Genomic DNA, 21,867 nt, shown 5'->3' with positions numbered 1-21,867 from the left:
TGTAGTAGATCTCTTCCAAGTGAGCCAAAGTGAGTTAAATATTGTCTAGTTCACCACAAAAATTTTTGCCAGGGTTTCTTCTAAGCATCTATAACAAACTGAGGTTATGTAATCTGTTTAGCATAGGTTACCTTGAGTCGAATAACAGACTCAGTAACTCTGATATCTAAAGCCTCCATATGTAATAACCCTTTCTGGGGCACCTGGGTGGCTTAGTCAGTTAAGTGTCTGCCTTCAGCTCAGGTCATGATCCTGAGGTCCCAGGATCAAGTGCTTCATCAGGCTCCCCAGTCAGTGGGGAGTCTGCTTCTACCCTCTGCCCCTTTCCCCACTTGTGCTCCCTCTCAAATAAATAAATAAAATCCTTTAAAAAATAATAATGTTTTCTTCCCAGAACTGCAATAATTTAATTTAAAAAGTATAAAAATAACAAGTAGGTGAAGAAACAATGCACAGTAACCTTTAGTCATTTCAATAGGGCTGAGTCCAAATGCTTCTGTTTCCACTAAACTAGCACCAAAAATTATATACACACACAAAACATATTCTAGTTTCTCGAATTCTTAGGACTTAGGTTGTAACTCTGTTAAATAGGCTATTATTTTGGATGTGTAAAATCAATTTAAAAACAAATGCAATGTAAGTAAACTCTAGGATATTTGATTATCTCTCAAATGGAGAATGCCATTTAGAAAAGGCTATATTGACTTAGTACTGTTACATTAGATGTTAAACAATTTAGCCATGTGTTTAAGTCTTTTTTCAAAATAATGATCTATAACAAGCACATCCTGAAAAACAATATGGTTTTACTCAAACTGCTAAAAGGTATTTTGACTTTTTATGGCATTTATTTAAAAAAAAAAGGAGATCTATAAAACAAAATAAAATGTATGAGATAGGAAAAAAGATATACAACTTCAAAGAGAATAGAAAATGATGGATGTGTGTAAAAGACTATGAGAAGATGGGTCCCAGTAAGTCCTTTGGCGCTTGTATAAAAGATGAAAAGTCACTAGATAACATAAAGTGTAGAGAAAACGAAAAGAAAATCTGAAAGCTTTCAAGTTACATTAAAGTCATTAGAAAATATGCCAAAAAAGTACAAACATCAATTTTAAAGTAACTTCAAAAGGGACATAGGTAAGCTAACCTATATTTTCTTCAAAAGTAATTACCTTGCATAAAAGCAAATGTAAAGTCTCCACAGAAAAAATAATGCAGAAAAATATCTAAATAACAAGATACTTACACAAATGTCTCCTGGGCTGCCTTTGAGTAATTCTAGTTTCACCATAGAAATATGATTAATATATAAGGAGAAAAGGACCAATTCGCTTTCTAACAAGAAGGAACTAGAAAAAAGATTCTTCAAAGGACACTAGCTTCAGATGCATAGCCATAGTGAAAGATGGAAAGAACTATGAAATACTAAGTACCTGCCGTGAACCAAACCCTGTAGGAGGTAATAGACACATAGTAGTAAACAGGACAGTTCCTGTCCACTTAGGAGTTCATGTCCATGAGTCTACAGATACCAAATAATTACATGAATTATTATTTATAAATATGATTAAGTGCAACTAAGGAGAAGCTAAAAATAAAATCATATATTACTCATATCTTTCAAACTCTCAACTACAGTCAAAATTATTCTTAAATTTAGGAGTAAGTCAGTTTTCTTTTTTTTAAATGTTATTTTGTTTTTTTTTAATTTTTATTTATTTATGATAGTCACAGAGAGAGAGAGAGACAGAGACACAGGCAGAGGGAGAAGCAGGCTCCATGCACCAGGAGCCCGACGTGGGATTCGATCCCGGGTCTCCAGGATCGCGCCCTGGGCCAAAGGCAGGCACTAAACCACTGCACCACCCAGGGATCCCAGTAAGTCAGTTTTAATACCGTTAATAAGGATATAAAACTCAACATTCACCTTAAAGATGAATATAGAAAAAAATGACTAACAACAACAAAAAACATACGTAACTGGCAACTCTCCAGCAAGAATAGAAAAAAGAACTCAGACTGGCAAGAGGATGAGAATCAAGGATGGTAGCAAAAGCATTACTAAAATGACTAAATATAGGATCCAAGTAAAATACTGGAATTTTAAGCGAAGGCACTGGTATGTGGGGTAACTATGCTGCTCAGTTATTTTGACAATAAACTGGCTATTAGAGACTAGGAATGTAAAGAAGGATCCATGACATATTGGGGTCAAAGGAATTGGAACTGGATCATGGTTCTTTCACACACATCTTAAAATTAAAATTAAGTGTTATTTAATATAATGGTTTCTCTTTACCCAGTTTGGAAACTCTTCATAAAATAACCCTCCCTGACAGTCATATAGCTTCAACTATTCCAAAGAATGAGGCAGCATGTTCCATGCTAAAACAATTCTTATTGTTGGTCCCAGGTTTACTATCTGAATTTAATCTAGCATTCATGTAACAAAAGTTTAAATATTTCAAAACAAATAGCCAGGTCTCTATTATGTAAGGTATCTCTACCCATTTATTAAACTAACAACATACAAAAAAATTAATTCCAATTGTGATAAAGGCACCAAAGGAAAAAAGTGCTAGGGCACTAATCTTTCATTATTCCTCAGGTTATCCTTCCGGAATTTCATCATATTATCACATTAGGTTTTGCTTTCTTAGCTCATACAAACTAAAATTAGGGACAAGGGAAATAATAATAGATAAGTATTTAAAGCTTTACAACAGATGTGTAATCTCAGTCATTTTTCATTTAAGAGTCTAACTACAAACATCATTTTAGCACTGTTACATGGCACAGATAAATGTGAGGGAAAAGGGACTGCATCATATTTTTTTCTTTTTAAATATAATCAGTCTCATTAGCCAGTAAAGAAATACAAATCAACCATAATGAGATACCATTTCATGCGCACCAGGATCACTAGATCAGAAGAATAGACAATAATAAATATTGGTGATATGCAGAAAAACTTGGGTCTTCATACACTGCTGGTGAGAACAGAAAGTTATATGGCCAGTTTAAAAATCAATCTGGCAATTTCTCAAATGGCAAAAATAGAGTTATCATAAGGCCCAGCAACTCTACTGCTAGGTGTACAATGGAGATAAGTAAGAACTCATGGTCACACAAAAGCTTATATATGTATTCATAGCAGAATCATTTGTAACAACCAAGGGGTGAAAAACAAAAAGAACCCCACAAATGTCCATCAAGTGACAGCTGAATGGATGAATTTTAAAATCTGGTATAGCCATAACATGGAGTATTATACAAAAATCAAAAGAAATAAAGTCCTGATACTGCCATAACATGAATAAACCCTGAAAATATTATGCTAGGTGAAAAAATCCAGTCATAAAATGCCACATATCGTATTACTCCATTTATCTTGGATGTCCAAAATTGGCAGAGACATACAGTGACAGAAAGTAGATTACTAGTTGTCTAGGGTTTAAGGTTAGGAGAGTGGAGAATGGAGTCACTGCTAATGGGTACAGGAATTTTGGCGGGAAGAGCTGGGAGTGCACAGCAATGAAAATGTTCTAAAGTTGACTGTGGTAATGGCTGTACAACTCTATGAATTTACTAAAAAACACTAAATTATACAATTTTAAATGAGTGAATTGCACAGTATGTGAATTATATCCCAATAAAGCTGTTATAAAAAAGACCATCAGCCATAAGTTGATTAGGCTAATTTTAATTGTAGCAAACTTTAAAGAATAATGAACTAATTTTCCATCGTGGCATAAGGGATTTTTATATTTAACTTATATCTAAATAAAACTAAAATGCCTTTCAAAATTTTTTCAACATCCATCAATGTTGAAAAAACTAATTAAGCACTATAAAATAAAATTCACCTACTGACCCTACATCATTTAATGATACAAAACATTTAAGTATGAATAAACTACTGTACTACTGGAACTTTCCAAAAGTATGGAGGAAGGTGTCATTCATTTCCTACATGCATGGCTTCAAGTAAAAAATATACAGTAATAAGAATCATTGTCCCATTTCAGCTTTAAATGTCAAAACCACAAATTACTCTCTATTAGCTTCTATTACAGCTGTAACAAATTATCATAAACTTAATGGCTTAAAAAAAAACAAATGCACTATTTTACAGTTCTGACATGGGTGTCAGTGGGTTAAAATTAAGGTGCTGGCAGGGCTTTATATCTTTCAGGGGTCTCTAAGGGGAAGAATCAGTTTACTTGCCTTTTCCATCTCCTAAAGGATGCCAACATTCCTTTCTCATGGCCCCATTCTTCCATGTTCCAAGGCATCAATGCTGGATCTTTGTGACCCATGTCTATAGTCACATCTCCCTCTTACTTACAGCCAGGAAAGGTCTTCTTCTTTTAAGTACTTATGTGATTAGACTGGGCACATGGACAACTCTGCTTAATCTTCCCATCTCAAGGTCCATAACTTTAGTCATACCTGCAAAGTTCCTTCTGTTATATAAACATGTTAGAACATGTTTACAGGTTCTAAGGATTAGTTTACAGACATCTTTGGAGGGCCATTATTCCACTTACCACACTGTGTAAATCACTATATAGGTAAGAAATAAAACTTTGGATTAAAATTCAGTAACATAAAGTTATAAGGGAATTCTCTCCTTCCTTATACTGTCAAGAGATTACTCCTCTCCCACCAGACACAGAAGGCCTATTCTCTGGAGAAAAACAACCAGACAAACTCTGGACAATGGATTATCAGGCACAGAGAAGGGAGCAATGATGCAGCAAACAAAAGCCAGAAAATTTGCATGGAATTCTGATTTCTGAACTGTGAGATCTTTAGCCCCCTTCTCCTCACCTATTCAGGAGTCTGGCAGTCAAAATTACACCTACCATTTAGGAGATGAGAGAATACTTCTACTAAATTGATACGGAAAAAATCTATAGATACTGACATTTAAGGTATTCTCAAAGAAAAAGCCCCCAATCATAAAATCATCCCTATAGGGAAAACAGCCCCACATAAACTTAATTACAGATATAGATATAGATATAGATATAGATATAGATATAGATATAGATATAGATGATATAGATATAGATAGATATAGATATCCAGAGATCCCCAAGCATCTTAAAGCTTCAACATGAGAGAGACCAACATAACAGAAATAGGGAACCCAGAGGAAACAAAGACAATGACGGATACAAAAGAAAACAGAATTACAATGAAAATTCCTGAAAATATAAGAAGTTTTTGCCATAATGAAATAAGAACATCTGCTATTAAAAGAAAAAGGAAGGGGAAGCCTGGTTGGCTCAGTAGGTTAAGTGTCTGCCTTGGGCTCCGGTCATGGTCTCAGGGTCCTGGAATTGAGCTCCAGATCAGGCTCCTTGCTCAGTGGGGAACCTGCTTCTCCCTCTCCCTTTGCCTGCAGCTCCCCCTGCTTATTCTCTCTCTGTCAAATAAATAAAATGAAAGTAAAGAAAAGTAAAGAGAAAAGTACATACACATCCCCAAAACAGAAATTTAGTAAAACAGCTGGAATATAAAATTGAGAAAATCTCCCAGAAATTAAAAAAAAATGAACAATATGATAGAAAAAAATATTACAGAACTAATCTAGTATCACCAAAATACAATTAATAGAAGTTCCAGAAAAGGAGAACAAAGGATAAAAATTATCAAAAAAGTAACAAAAAATAATTTCTCAGAATTAAAAATACGTGAGTTTCTTGACAGAAAGCACTCACTAAACTCCTATAAATGAATAAAAGTGTACCACACCAACCAAGGTAGTGAATTGTACCACTGAAACTCAAAAAGAGAAAATACTAAGAGTTTCAAGACAGGAGACAAAATGAGTTATAAGAGCAGAAAGCAATAGTGACAGCCAGGAGTCAAATAGTGCTTTTAAAAAAAAGTAATATTTTATACATAGCCATAGTATTAATGAGCATTAAAAAATTAATTTTCAGACATGTAAGATCTCAAAAATTTACCTCTCACTAACTTTTACTAAGTAAGTCATTGAAGAAGTTCCCCCATCAAGATACAGGCCTAAATGGGAAAAAAAAAAAAAAAAAAAAAAAAAAGCCAAAAACCCAACTTTAAATGCAAGCAGCAAAAAATTCCACCTATGAAAGCTTAAAGGAAGTCTCATGATGATGATGAAGCAAAGTCCAAGAATGACCAAGAAAAACCAATTTAGATTAAAACTGGAGGGAAATGGGCTCCGGACAAAATACTTCAGAAATTATTTGACATGGCTGACTGTGTGTGTGTGTGTGTGTGTGTGTGTGTGTATATATATATATATATATATAGCACTGGGTGTTATGCTATATGTTGGCAAATTGAACCCAATTAAAATGTGTGTGTATATATGTGTGTGTATATATATATATATATATATATATATATATATATATACACATTTACAAAAAAGTTGAATGTTGTAAGAAGAGTTGCTCTTAAACTCAAGGAACCCAAAAAATTGAAAAATATTGAATGGCCAAAAAAGTCATTTTTAAAACTCTATTTATGCCTTCCTTTAAAAATAAACTGGATCAATGAGAATCCTTAAAATTTACTAAGTGGGATAGTCTCACTGTATGGTTTCTTCAGCATCTGCCTTGCCCACTCAGCTTTATAACAGTAACATAGTAAAAAGTATTCATAAAGTGAGAAAGCATGTTTCTATTCTTGTTAAGCAATATTTTAGCTTTGCGAAGTTACTATCATAAAGAAGTCAGTATGAAACTGGCTAAGTAAAACAATCAAATGTCACTTTGAAAAGTGAACAAAAGGACAATTTCAAAGAAACAAAATTTTGGAAACAAGTCAATGTACAGTATACACATCTGGTAGCCTATTTGCTGAAAAGTGTCTCCTGGAGGCATACATAAAATTTTTTTCAGAATAACAATAAAAATAAAGTTAACTGCCAGAAAGGCAAAAAAAAAAGGTTATCAACAAATATGGTCTTTAAAAAAAATTTATTACATGTCATGAAGCCTAATCACAAAGAATTACTGTCTCTAGATTCTTTTAATATCAATGTATGTACTTTAACCCTCTAATTAATAGTGTTAAGGATAAAATAATAAATGCAAATGTGAATTTAGATGAGACTTTTAGTTCTAGAAAAGACTGCAGATTATCTAATTTATTTTATAAATGAGGATACTGAGTACAAACAAAGTAAAGTACTTATCCAGTTCTGCATAATGGGTTATTGGCAGAGTGTGAATTACAATTCAAATCTACCATGTGGAAATATCAGAGAGGGAGACAGAACATGAGACTCCTAACTCTGGGAAACGAACAAGGGGTGGTAGAAAGGGAGGTGGGCGGGGGGTGGGGGTGACTGGGTGATGCGCACTGAGGGCGGGGGCACTTGATGGGATGAGCACTGGGTGTTATGCTATATGTTGCCAAATTGAACCCAATTAAAAAAAAAAAATCTACCACGTGCTAGTCCAGGTATTTCCACCACACACTATGCTATTTTAGAGATTTTGATGCCATCTAAAACTCTCAAGAAGTTTATTTTGTACCATCTTCTACTTTTTAAATGGAATAATGCTACAAAGAAAATGTCCTAGAGAGGAAAATATCATTACATTTTAATGGATACTTTCTAAAGGATAATTATAAGTCATATCCATAAACAAGATGATTCTAATTGAGTAAACAGAAAAGTTAAAAAAAAAAACTCTTATCATCAATTAATACAGTAATCATCAGGATTTCCTTAGCACAGAAAAAAATTTAAAAGAAATGAGCTGTGTTAAAGAACTATTTGCACCTATTTATCTGAAAAAATCAAATGGCTGAAATATCAAGTGATTTTTTTGCTGAAAATGTGCTAATACTCATTAATATGCAAGAAGCTGTTGCCGGCAAGGTGCTATTATGTTGGAGCGCCCAAGTGGCTCAGTCAGTTAGGTGTCTGCTTTTGGCTCAGGATCCTCACTCAGTGGGAAATCTCCCTCTCCCTCTGCCATACCCCTACTGCTCAAGCTCTCTCTCTTTCAAATAAATAAAGTCTGTTTAAAAAAAAAAAAAAAGATGCTTATTATAGAAACAAGCTGTAAGAAAGACAGCTATAGGTATTATGATACTAAATTTTTACACTAAATTTTATGCTGAAGGATCCAATGCTTTTCCAAGTGTCTAGCTTGCTTACTTTAAAATTTTCAACTTATTAACACCAAAATCTAGGGCAAAGGAAAATGAAGATTTTCTTAGCTAGCAGAATACTTTTCTACTAGTAATAGTCAACTTGTAGTCTTTGTTGCTCACCTCCATCTTCTGTCTCTCTTCTTCCATTTCACAACTATCATGTTACCAGATAAAGCAACTTAACCACCTCTCATATGAACAATGTATTTTTCATTAAATTACATTTACTTGAGGGCCACATTTTTATCCCTATAGTTCCTTAAGGGCATAGAACATGTCTTCATTTTGGTGTTCTATTAAGGGTCTATTGCCCAGCGCCTTACATTATTAGTTGCTCAATAGATATATGTTGAAAAAAATTAACCTGGTAATGGTTCAATAACATGACTAGGAATCACAAGTAAAGATTAGAGAATATGGAAAGATCTGGATTCCCACACAGCCAATCTTTTTTTTTTTTTTTTTTTTTTGCTTAACACAGGGAACTATTAAACTCAGAAGTAAATATGACTAAAGCACTCACAAAAAAAGATAATTACTTATCATTTTTATAGTTGTAAAGAGAACACAACATAAATTCATGTTTCTATCCATTATAAACACAACTTTATCTTCAAATACTGTCTTCCCTTTACTGACTCTAAAGGTTTACCGAAGAGGACAACATAAAGCTAAAGATCAAATCACTGAGGCTAAGAACTATGTTACATGCATCAGAAGTCACATACAATCTACCTTCTAAGAGATGTGAGATAAAGCTGAAAATGAACAAAATCAGAGTAGATAAAATAAGTGTAGAATTACTGGGATCTCAAAGGTGTGAAAAAAAAACTATTAATTCTTAAAACTAGAATATTATAAAAATCATCCAATGTATGATGTGATACTAGATAGTGATGCATCACAGATCAATAAAACACCAACCTACAAGATCAATGAGATTACAAAGCTGTTTTGGCTCAATGCCAAAGAAACAACCTGGAAAGATAGAAGAAAAAAGATACTATCTGAAACTAGGGGAAAGGAGGTACTGTAATAAAAATCTATTGCTGAAAGATTAAAACCGCAAACATTTAAAGAAGTTCAAGAAAAAATATTTTTTTTACCCAATGTTGTTATCAAAGAAAAATACTATATATGAAGTATGACCATTTTACACTTAAAATTGGGCTAGGTATATAAATTAATTCATTGTCCTATAAGAAGATCTTCAGGTAGGAGAAGAAAAACAATTCCCCCAGTGCAAAAGAAGCTGAATTATATTATGATAAATGAGATACCAATCCCAAAGACTAAATATTTTCATTCCTATAGTAAGTGAAAATGTATTAAAAAATTATTCCCAATTATTATTACTGGTTATCAATACAGAAGTGAAAACTATTAGTTCTCTCCAGTGTGTAATTAATTAGACATGTGAAAGTCACTATTTTATAAAGTATTAACTTATATCCTGAATGTATGGATCCAAAGCCTAGGCTCAACTACTAAAAAACAAATTGCATTAAAGAAGACTTCTGACATTGGCTATGGATAGTACCAATTGTAGGAATTCTACAGAAAAGAAATGCTTAATGTAATTTAAATAGAAGGAGCTCTCTGCCAAAATCTCTGAGAAAAGCCCTGTATCTGAATGGCTTCTACAAAGACAGAGGAACAGAGGAAGAAAGTCACAGAGTTATGGAGGCCAACATTATCCTCTATCACAAGAAGCTTTTTTTTTTTTAAGATCCTCTACTTCATCCATGTTACTTTCTTTTAATTGATTTAAAAAAAGAGAGAGAGAGAGAGAGGGAAAAAAAGGAGAGGAAAAAACCTGCAACTCATTCATAAATAAATGGCAAACATCGTAAGGGCTCAGCTGGATATTCAGAAACTTAGAAAAGTACTTAACCCTCTCTCTTATTTTAAACACTGCTGAGTTTGTAAAAAGCTCAGGTTCACCTTCTTTAGCCAACACCGAGATTATCCATTTTGGTATTTTACAATTCTTTAAGTCACTGCCTATATTTTGTTGTCAGTAATTCATTTAACCATTTTACCAAGAACTTATTGCAAGCTTTGTAAAATTCTCAGAGCTGGAGAATATGGATGAAATAGTATTACAGTTGTCAAAGAAGAAAGAAAAGGAAGGGATAAGGAGTCTAGAAATGTTATTTCTTAGACTACCTGCCAAGTACTAGTACATTAGGCACTTTTTAAAACTGCATTTGGTTACTATCCTGGATTGTGTCCGTGGTTAATCTGAAACACACCTCCATCAACACCACCACCACCTTACTTATGCTGTTTAAGGCTGGAAACCACATTTTCCAAAGCCCTCCCTCTCACCTTTTCTGTCTGTGGTTCCATGTCAATAATCACAGATTTGAAACATTTAAGTGAAGGCCATTTTACTCAGGAGGTCATGGGAGTCAGATGCTTATTAGTTTTTTTACATGCTGTAGCCTTCTAGACCTTTCCATTAGCTCCCACTTCATGGTCCTGGCAAGTTTTGCAGACATCCCCCACAAATTCTCATTTTTCCACCACTCAACAGTGTTCTTCAGGCTGAGAGCTTCACTGTCAAATTCTCTGACCTGTTGTTAGCTCCTACCAACCTACTCAGTGCTTCAGGATAGAAATTTCACTGACACTTTCTCTGATGTTCAGCAGAACCCTCTGACACATGGTGAAAGTTTTCTTGACATCTACAGACCCAGCTAGCTATACCAACAGTGGTATAAGTCTCTAATTCTCCACAGAGTAAATTCCATTTTCCTGACCAAACTGTCAGCCACTAAGCTGCTGAAAGCATGAGGACCCTGTGATTCTGGCCCAGGGACAAATGCCAGGAATTATCACTGTAATCTTGCCTGGAAAGGCAGCATAATGAAGTACTTGAAAGTATGGCCTCACAAGCTACCTTAGTTTGATTCCTGGCTCTATGCCCTTAGAAGCTATATGTCCTTAGGCAAGTTACTTATATGCTTTGCCTCAGTTTCTCAACTATAAAATGGCAATGACATTAGTAACTACCTCATAGCATAGTAATGACAATTAATATAAAATACAAAGTACATAATAGATAATGGTTAATTAAAAATATATTTTCAATTCTTTTTCTTCTTTAGACTTAGTCTTCTTATTTGTGCCCAGTAATAAAACAGAAAATATGGTTACTGAGACACTGAAATACTGAAGATGGGATATTTGTGAATCAATCTCAGATGATATTACAAAGTTATTTTCCTGGAGCAGGAAACAATATGTGAAGGATTTTCTAAAACCAGATCATTCTTCTTTTACTTATAAATACTTTAATATTTCCATGTTTCTTGAACTATGCCCATATTACTTTTCCATGACTCATTGATTACTTTTTTCTTATTTTTTGTTTGACAGATACATCAAAAGAAATGTCAGATAATCAAAGTTCAAAATATGTACCCTTGTAATAAAGATAGATTCAAGGCAAGTGAATTGGGCTGGAGAAGGGTAATTTTGGGAGGAAAGTCAAAGGAGACTTCATACTTTTGAATTTCTTATGACAAAAAAGTATTCACGTATTACTTTCATAGTTAAAACTTAAAAGTAATTCCAACATGCAGAATAAATTTTTTTAAATGATGGTAAGCTAACAATTAAATATGAGATAACATGAAAATATGAATCCGAGAGAAATCTCCATGTTTGTACAGGAGGAATATTTTCTGAAAATAGTATTTTCATTCTTTCAAACTTAAAAATAGCTATTTGACACATTATTTTTAAACACCAGATCTTTAGTGCTATCATTTTTTTTCAAGTAACTTTTCTGGCTAATCTTTTATCATCTTTGGGTAGAAAAAAATTAGAAAGAAAAGTAACACTGGGACTACTTACTTTGAAAAGCATCTATATCTTATTGGATTTACTGTCTCAAAATATTCTGTATTTGTTCAGATTTCTATAAATCCTTATGAAGGAAATCAGAGTAGAGTAAAATGAAAAATGACTTTCCCTAATATCTAAAAAATAAAAATGTAGTAAGGTTTGCTGAAGTGTTCTATTTCCCAATGCACTCTCTGGCCTATGATAAATGGAAACTGCCTGTCAGCAGGAAAAAGTGGATGCCATTCTTCTAATAGCAGCCATATTTGGCACAAAGGCAGTAGAGTACAAAATTTGAGTCTATGGCCCCATCTATCTTAACACTGATCAAACCAAATGAACAAATCAAAAAGATATTTGCTGCTTAATCAGAAAAGCTGAGATGCAATAAGCCAAATGTTTTAGGTAGATTTGGAGTAACTGGTTAGGAAACAAAAACCACTATTTACTTCTCCCTCCTCATTGCCAATACCAAAGCATATGCTCTTTTTTTTTCTATACCAAATTTCACAGTATTCACAGTTTAGAGGGAAAAAAACAAACCAACATAGAACAGTAAAATAAACATATACTGGTGGCTAATATATACATTTACTGTGAGTGTATAGATTTGCTGTTTCTACTATTTTTTTAATATCAATTTCCTCAAGGTAGAATAACCTTCATTTATATTCACTTCTACACTATTGTACTGTGACTGAAAGGAATGACACGATGCTCTTGTACAAGCTTGGGGTGGGGGAAACACATCGCACTCAATTGAAAGTGCAAAGAAAAGGAGTGTTGAATCTTATACTTGATGTGAACAAACTCGGTATACAAATTTTAAGTGGATATATGCCTGTCTTACCATAGATAACACTATGCTACAGAAAGACACACAAACCTTCTGGTATCACATTCCCGACTATGCTACCTAAAAACAAAATGTTTTACAACTCCATTTGTACCTCAACTAAATCTTTTCTACAGACCTTAAAAAACAAACAAAACAAAAAAAGCCCACAATTTCTTAATTCGGGCTGAGTTTATGTCCTATTCTGCTTGCTACCTATAAGATTATAGATAGGTTACCCAAGCTTTGTGTGTCTGTCTCATTTTGAGTAAAACGAATGTCATAATAGCCAGATACTAACTTATTTTTTAAAAGGGGGAGTAGGCTGGAGAATTAGTACAGTGTCTGGCATATGATGAGTCTTCAAAAAATGTTAGGTATTATTACTATTAAACAATCTTAGATAAAGGTAGACTAATCCCTTATGTCCTCTTCTGACTTAATCCTTTGAAGAAAGTAATGAAGTAAAATATCCAATGATCAAATAGTAGGAAAAAAAAGACAAAATAATAGAATGGTTGGGTTTATTAGCAATATGGATAAACAGAAGTTAAATTAACAGTAGCAACATACCAAGATTTACTCAAATATTCCAACATGGAAATCCTTTCCTTCCTCCTTTACTACCATCATGATGTTACATAAAGATACAAAGTATAAAAACTGAGAAAGTAATAGCAGGGGGAAGAATATCTGTTCAATAAAAATGGGACTTCAATCTATGGCAGCCATGATCATTTTATATTTTGATGGTTCTTAGGCAACTCTACAGAGACAGTTCTTAAAAAAAAAAAAAGATTAAAGTGCTATACACTTAATCATAAAGTCTGAATTTTCAAAAATACAATTATTCTAACAATACCAATTCGCATATCTCACAAAATAAATTTTTGAAACAAGAAAAAAAAAATCATTTTTACTGGCATGAAACAGCCCAAACTATTTTTCTAAAAATTGTGCTAGTACTATAACCTAAAGGAACTTAAAGTTAATAGAAATGGGTAGAAAGTTGTCAGACCATTTATCATTTTAACAGTTTTATTAAGTGAAATATTATTTTGAAATGAGAAATAAAAGCTTAGGATATATGTCACGAATTCCCTATGTGACAAAGGTAAATTTTCTTTAAAATTTTGATAGAGCAATATGACTATTGTGAAATGAAGTACACTTTGATCAATAATGACAGGAAAAATAAAAACTAAGAAAAGCAAGAATTATTTTAAGAAATTTAAGAATAGAATATCCCAAAATGTATGTACTAAAATAAAAAGTAGGAATATACTAGGAACAACAATTAAAAAATTAAACAAAGGGAGATATAAATCAGTTATTTATTGTGAAAGATACCTGGTTATACAAATGAGTTGGCAGTTAGGTACCTGGATTCCCATAATTAACAGTATTCTAAGAAAAGAAAGTAGACCGCCTCATTTTTAACCATGCTAATATTTTAAAATGTTAATACAACTCTGAAACAGAAATGATAAGATAAAAAATTAAGGTAACAATAAGAACTCAGCCTAAATGATAAGATCAAGATCAAGATGATTCAATCACTCTCTTCTGCATCTCTCATTCTTACATTCCTCGATCAGGTAAGGTACCTGACCAATTGAACATGCTCATCAAAGGTTTTCTGAATTGCTGTATGGATTCATGGGGGAAAGGGAGGAAAGAAGGAAGGAAAAGAGTAAAAGTAATAATCATAAATATTATCTAGATAGTTATTTTCAAACTTTAGTCTGCATAAGAATAACACCTAAGAAATCTGCTCAACCCAACCCCTAATTCTAACTCATTAGCTCTAGGATGATTCCAACAAACACCGTAGATGATCCTGATGCAAGTTAATTCACGGCCTCCAGAACTCCAGAACATTTCCAAAGCTGGTGGTACCCAGGGCTCTATGGTAAAATTAAAAATTAGTCTAAAATACATTGCTTTTGATAAGTTGGGGGAAAAGTTAATCATTTTTCTAAACAGTAGTGCTTCTCAGATCTTCAATATGTATTTGAATTCCCTTACGAGAGAAAATAATCATACCATATTTCCTAAAATTACTAGCCATGGAATCCTTTTTTGTTTTACCCACCCATATCCTCAAGAAGACTAAGACTTTCACACAAGAAAACTAGAGACAAAGAATAAGGTAAAAAGAAATGGACTAAATTAGAAAATTTAATAAAATTTTAATAAATAAAAAATTTAATAAAAGCCTCCTTTTATTTCTAGGCTGGAAGAGCAAACAAGTAAATTAGAAAAGTATGGGATCTTTCATCCTAAGTAATACTAAACTAGGGATTATACTAGGTATGAAATTTCCCCTCTGTATATAACTTCAAAGTTAAGATAAAAACACTGGTCCTAAAGATTTCTTTAAACGATAAAGAAAAAAATGTTTCATAAAAGGATAATCTTTGCTAGCATAGACACATGAAGTAAAAACTGCTCTTCTCTAAGATCACAGTAGCTGCAGATATTGGCATCGAAGTTACAGAAAACATATTAGAAATAGAAATAAGCAGCCTTACTTAAAGAATGAAAATTCTCTTCATTCATAAACCTAATATATTTGTGAGACCTTAAAGAATGTTTTAAACTAGGGGGAATTATAAATAAAACAATTTCAAGTTCATCAATTTAGAGCACTGAAAATCAACTATTTAAATTTATCTTAGAGACAATTTCCACATCTGTATCATCAATTTCAAATAAACCCATAACCCAAAACTGAATGAAATACTCTAGATGACTTCTCTTAAATAAGAGATCTTAAGTGATTAAATATGATTACTACAGATTAAAGAGACTTTTTTGAGAAAGTTGTTACTTTAATGAAAAAAGCAAAAACTTTCAAAATTAAATAGGCAACAAAACAAAGGATGACAACTAACCCTAAAAATATCTTTATTTCCTTCAGGGGGAGGCAGATTTTTTTTGAAAAGAGTCTGATGTGAAAAAAATAAAAAATAAAAAATAAGAAAAAAAGAAAAATAAAAGAAAAGAGTCTGATGTGGTTCAAGGTAAAAAAATGCCTCCTCTAAGAATTTATAACTGCAAGCCAGCCTTCACAAGTCTGGGGCAGAAATTCACACCACTTGCATAATGGAAAAAGACACACACACCAAATTTATTTAAAATGGTCTTAGGTTGGTAGACTTCCCAGGTAATAACAAATATAAATGACCTCTGGAAGAAACTGCTTAAACTCTAATCTCAAAAAAATTTTAATTACAAACTAACAATCTCACAGAAAAATTAGAAAAGAGTGACATTTACATTTCCTAGAAGAGAAAATGCAACTTATCAAAATTTATAGCTATTCAAGGTTGTTAGTATTGAAGGAAATGCAAAATAAAATGATACACTGTTACATGTTTATCACATTTGAAAGCATTAAAATATTGGACACAATAAATTTGGGGGGCAACAGTTAGATTATTCATTGTTCTGAATGTAAACTGGTTTGGAACACACTGGAAATACCTAGCAAAACTGAAGATACACAACCCGAAAACTAAGCAAATAAACACCTTGATATATACCCTACCTCCTTGTTACCATGCTTCAGGAAATATTTTCAAAAATATTTAAAACAGAATTGTTTACAAAAGGAAAAAAGATAGAAACAAAACTGCCAATCTACAGAATATATAGTTTTTAATTTAAAAAAACACACATTAATGAATATAAATGAAGTATAACTACACAGACCATATGAGTCAGATTTATGAGTCAAATCAATATAATATTGGTTAAAGTATCAAATAACAAAAGGAAAAAGTCTGACTCCATTTGTACAACATTCAAAACCTGCAGAACTATGTATTACTTATGAATACACATATCTGGAGAGTAATTATTAAAAAAAAAAGAAGAAGAAGAAGAAGAGAATGACAAATATACAGTGGAGGATGAAGGTGACCTCTGTGCTAGATAGATGTAGTGTGACTATCAAGGATTCACATGGGACATCAAAGCCTTTGGTAATGTTCAATTTTTGAAGCAGGTCAATGGAGACAGTGGGTATTCATTATTATTATGCTTTAAGTTGAACACAGAAACCATAAATTCTCAGGTATGTATGCTGTCCTTCATAATGTAAAACAATAAACTCTTAAGAATGACCAATAGCAATATTCTGGTTTCTTCCTTTGACTTCTGAGTATTTGTTCACGCTTTGTCTTTCTCACCTCATAAATTCTGGCCTCAGAATTTTGTGATGACTATGATAAATGGGGAAAAAATTACCGTGTTTCTTATTGGAATCTTCTTGGGTTCTGGAGGCATATCCTGTGGAACAAATTTCACTGGTTCCTTAATCTGCCTCCTTGATCGTTTGGTCCCATCTGGTAAGGTTTCCATGGCCATGTCTGCTTCCATGTCACTGCTCCCTGCCTGGTCACATTCTGAACACTGCCTACATAAAAAAATATATATAAGTTCATACATTTATTTTTATCTTCTACCATTACTTATAGTTTCTATTAAAATAAAATTCAGGTATACGTGAAAAATATATAAAAATATACACAAGTATGTGTGACCACAGAATATACAATGACTACATACAGAAAAGCACATACACTTCTATAAGAAGGACAATAATAAATATAAAAAGCAATTCCACGTGTCCCTGTATCATAAACACACATGCAATAATGCTACATGTTTAAATGAACCAACATAAGAGATGCAGCACTGATGGCAGAGTCCAAAGCAATGGAAATCTCTCTCTCCGCCTGGAAACTGACAGCATTGGCAGAATCTGTTTGATGCAATTATTCTGGAATTTTAGATTCTACTAAAGGCTTATGACTTGCAAGGAAAGACTTGCAGAGGTAAACTGTCATTAATTTCCGTCATTTTCAGCTCTCAGCAGTCACAGCTACCCATTCTCCAACCAAGCCTCATGGCAGGCAGCTGTGCATATGCTCCTGCAGTAACTTACATACAGCTATTAGGAGCCACAATGGGCAAAACCAACCATGTCCTCCAAATATTGAGCCTGTATCTCTGCCTCTCTCTCTGTGTGTGTCTCTCATGAATAAATAAATAAAAATCTTTAAAAGAAAATAAAGCGTGTGAGAAATTAGACAGTCCTAGACATACAAAAGCTGGGGGAGTTTGATACCACCAGGCTCGTCCCACAAGAAATGTTCAAGAGAGTCTTGCACGGTGAAAAAAAAAGACACTAGACAGTAACTCAGAGTCCATTATGGAGAAATAAAGATCTCAACAAAGGTTAATACATGATCAATTATAAAAGCTAGTATTACTATTATAACAATGGATTGAAACTCCATTTCTTGTTTTTTACATGATGTAAGAGACTAATACATTTAAAAAAATACCTTAAAAGCTAATATTACTATAACTGTTTCTTAAGTCTACATTCATGTTGAAGAAGGATTTAAATAAGATATAGAGGGGTGCCTGGGTGGTTTAGTCAGTTAAGCAACTGACTCTTGATTTCAGCTCAAATCATGATCTCAGGGTCATAAGATCAGCCCTGCCATCAGACTCTGCAATGAGCATGGAGCCTACTTAAGATTCTCTCTTTCTCCTTCCCCCACCCTCTGCACTGGCTCACACTCCTCTCTTTTAAAAGCGCAAATAAATAAATAAGATACAGAAAGCATTTAGATGACTAATAAGCACATGAAAAGATGCTAAACATTATTAATCATTAGAAAAATGAAAATCAAAACCACAATGAGATACTACCTAGCATGCAACAGGATAACTATTATCAAAATAAAAACAGAAAATAGTGTTTGTAAGATATAGAGGAATTGGAAAACTGTGCACTGCTGATGGGAATGTAAAACAGTACAGCTGCTTTGGAAAGCAATATGGTGGTTCCTCAAAAAATTAAAAATAGAATTACCATATAATCCATTCTCAAAGAAATATCTGTATACCAAAGTTCATAACTTCATGGTTCACAACAGCTAATTATGGGAGCAACCCCAGTAACCACTGACATATAAATGGAGAAGTAAAATATGTACACATACAATGGACTATTATCCAGCTAAAAAAAAGAAAATTCTGCAATATGCCGTGACATGGATGAACTTGAAGACATTACTCTAAGTTAAAGAAGCCAGTCACTAAAAAGACAAATACTGTATGATTCCACTTACAGGAGGTACTTAAGAGTACTTAAAATTAGAGACAGAAAGTAGAATGGTGGTTGCCAGGGACTGGAGGGGAGGAAGGAATGGGGAGTTACTTTTTAATATGTAGATAGCTTCAATTTTTACAAGATGAAAAATGCTATAGGGAAAGATTATTATTGTACTTAATACAATAATACTTATTAACGTATCTAATACCACTGAACTATACCACTTAAAAATGATTAAGATGGGGGACACCTGGGTGGCTCAGCAGTTGAGCACCTGCCTTCGGTCCAGGGCATGATCCTGGAGTCCCAAGATTGAGTCTTGTATCGGGCTCCCTGCATGAAGCCTGCTTCTCTGCCTATGTCTCTGCCTCTCTCTGTGTCTCTCATGAATAAATAAATAAAATCTTAAAAAAAAAAGATTAAGATGGTATATTTTATATAATGCATATTTCACCACAATAAAATGTTTGGACATTAGAATTAAACACTGAAACTTCAGTCTGACTGTCCAACAGAACTTTATGTTAGAATAATCCATAACTGCAGTAGCCAATGCAGCAGCCACTAGCTATATATAGCTATGGAGCACTTATAACATGTCTAATATGACTGAGGAACCGATTTTTAAATTTTAATTTTAATCAATTTAAATTCAAGTAGTCACACATACCTAGTGGCTAACACAGCAAAAGTCTACAAAAAGATTTTTAAAATCTTGATTTTGCCAATTATAAATGCCCATTTAAAAATTCATGAGAAACTGTTAAAAGCAAAGTTTTTTTATACATTTTCTGCAAATTTAACCAACTGAGCCACCCAGGGACCCCATTTTCTGCAAATTTAAAAGAATGATCAGAAAATAATTCTTTAAAAGTCTAACTTATAGTGCTATCTTTATAAAAATGGTCACAATAGATAAAATGATGTTTGATATTTAGTTTACGTATAAGTACCCTTAGTTTATATCAGTATCCTTGAATGCATCTTAGAATTCTCTCACCAAGCATTGTCAAAAATTTCTTGTCATTTTTAGTCATACTGCATCAAAATTCACAATTCTATCTCCTTAATACAGTAAATATTATCAAACTAATATTTATTAAGTGACAGGTTTAAATTTTGAACTCCAGTAACAGAGTTAAATACAACATGCCATTGTGTTACTAAGGCATATACATTAATTGCTAAAATGCAAACTAATGTTTAAGGCTTTAATTTTAATATCTAAAAATTTTGATTCATTTAAGCAAAATTGATGAGTAAAAATTTTAATACTAAAAAAATGACCAATGAGGAAAACACAAGGAAGTAATTTATCGTGTGTTACTTAAAACTTTTTATATGTCTATTACTAGAACAACCAAGTACTTTATTTCTTGGATTCATAGACTGTCATCAAAATTTAAATACAGGGGCGCCTGGGTGACTGGGTCAGTTGAGTGTCCAACTCTTGGTTTTAGCCTAGGTTGTGATCTTATAGGCAGTGAGATGGAGCCCATCTTGGGCTCTGCTCTCAATGAGGAATCTGCTTGAAAATTCTTTCCCTCTGCCCTTCCCCCTCCTCTGCTTGCATACTCTCTTCTCTAAATATATATATATATATATAAATCTTTTTTTATATATAAATTTTGTATTGGTGTTCAATTTGTCAACATATAGAATAACACCCAGTGCTCATCCTGTCAAGTGCCCACCTCAGTGCCTGTCACCCAGTCTTCCCCACCCCCCGCCCACCTCCCCTTCCACCACCCTTAGTTCGTTTCCCAGAGTTAGGAGTCTTTCATGTTCTGTACAAATCTTTTTTTAAAAAAATTAAAATACAAATAAAGTGTAATATACCAAATTGCTACTGTTTGTCCCATATGAAGGATTAAAACCAGCATGAGAAGTAAACACCTAGCCGTATTCCTAATCGAAAATAATGAGTATATTTTGAAACAATCTATTGGCAATCCTAAATTGTGAAAACCCCACAAATGTTAGATATTGTTAGTGAATAATAACAAATACAACAAACATCAAAACAGAAATGCCAATAGAAAGATATCAAATTGGGGCAGAGGGGCGGGGGTTGGGAAAAAAAAAAAGAAGATATCAAATTGTATCACAGAAAAGGAATAATTCCTTGTCTTTACAGATCATAACCTTAATATTATCATCATTTCTATCAGTTGAAGTAAAATGTAATATTTCTTAGTTCTAATTCATTTTTTTAAAAGATTTTATTAATTTATTTAACAGAGAGATCGCACACAAGAAGGGGGAGTGGCAGAGGGAGAGGGAGAAGCAGGCTCCCTGCTGAGCAAGGAGCCAAATGTTGGGCTCAATCCTAGGACTCTTGGGGTCATGACCTGAGCCAAAGGCAGATGCTTAACAGACTGAGGCACCCAGTCGCTCCCAGTTCCAATTCATTTGGGATATAGAAACAAGTATCTTTTTAGGAATTATTGTTTTGGCTTTTTTTTTTCACTGATTTTTTCTTTCCTTTTGTTTCTCATTTTGTAACAATAACCCTTGTCATGATATTCTCTAATTTCTCATGTTCATTCTCATCCCCACCAAAAGTAATATAATACATTTAGGTGACAGTAGAATTGTTATTCCCTAAACTCCACAAAACACTGAACAAGCAAAAAATCCAAACAAAATGTTACCAACAATACAGAAATGCATCTATTTGTTTCAAAACAACTGCCATGTGACAGTTACAGTACAAAGTCCATACAGATGGGACACACTACTTAAAACTTTTTCAACAATCTATTAAGTACTCTAGTCTCTATCTTTTATGTGTCATTTAAGATATGAAAAAGCATCTTTATTACATTAATCAGTACACAAGGTGCTAGGCATAATAATTTAGGATAAAGCTATG

General features: G+C 33.2%; 1 protein-coding gene across 14 annotated transcripts in view; it reads right to left on the bottom strand.

Moving 5' to 3' along the window:
* The window catches only part of PHF14 (PHD finger protein 14), a 230,488-nt gene that overhangs the window by 115,425 nt on the left and 93,196 nt on the right, over positions 1-21,867 (bottom strand). For all 14 annotated transcript variants that reach the window (XR_012002675.1, XR_003235791.2, XM_072764412.1 and 11 more), the window contains one exon: positions 17,111-17,279. Coding sequence is in view for 12 of the 14 variants with exons in the window: in XM_072764412.1 (XP_072620513.1) it covers positions 17,111-17,279 (169 nt within the window). In the remaining 2 variants the exon portion in view is untranslated. The remainder of the gene's footprint in view (positions 1-17,110; positions 17,280-21,867) is intronic.

This window comes from Vulpes vulpes, chromosome 7, assembly GCF_048418805.1.
Source record: "Vulpes vulpes isolate BD-2025 chromosome 7, VulVul3, whole genome shotgun sequence".
NCBI classification, from domain to species: Eukaryota; Metazoa; Chordata; class Mammalia; order Carnivora; family Canidae; genus Vulpes; species Vulpes vulpes.
Note: the sequence above shows the minus strand (reverse complement) of the source record. Positions and strands in the feature narration are given on the sequence as shown.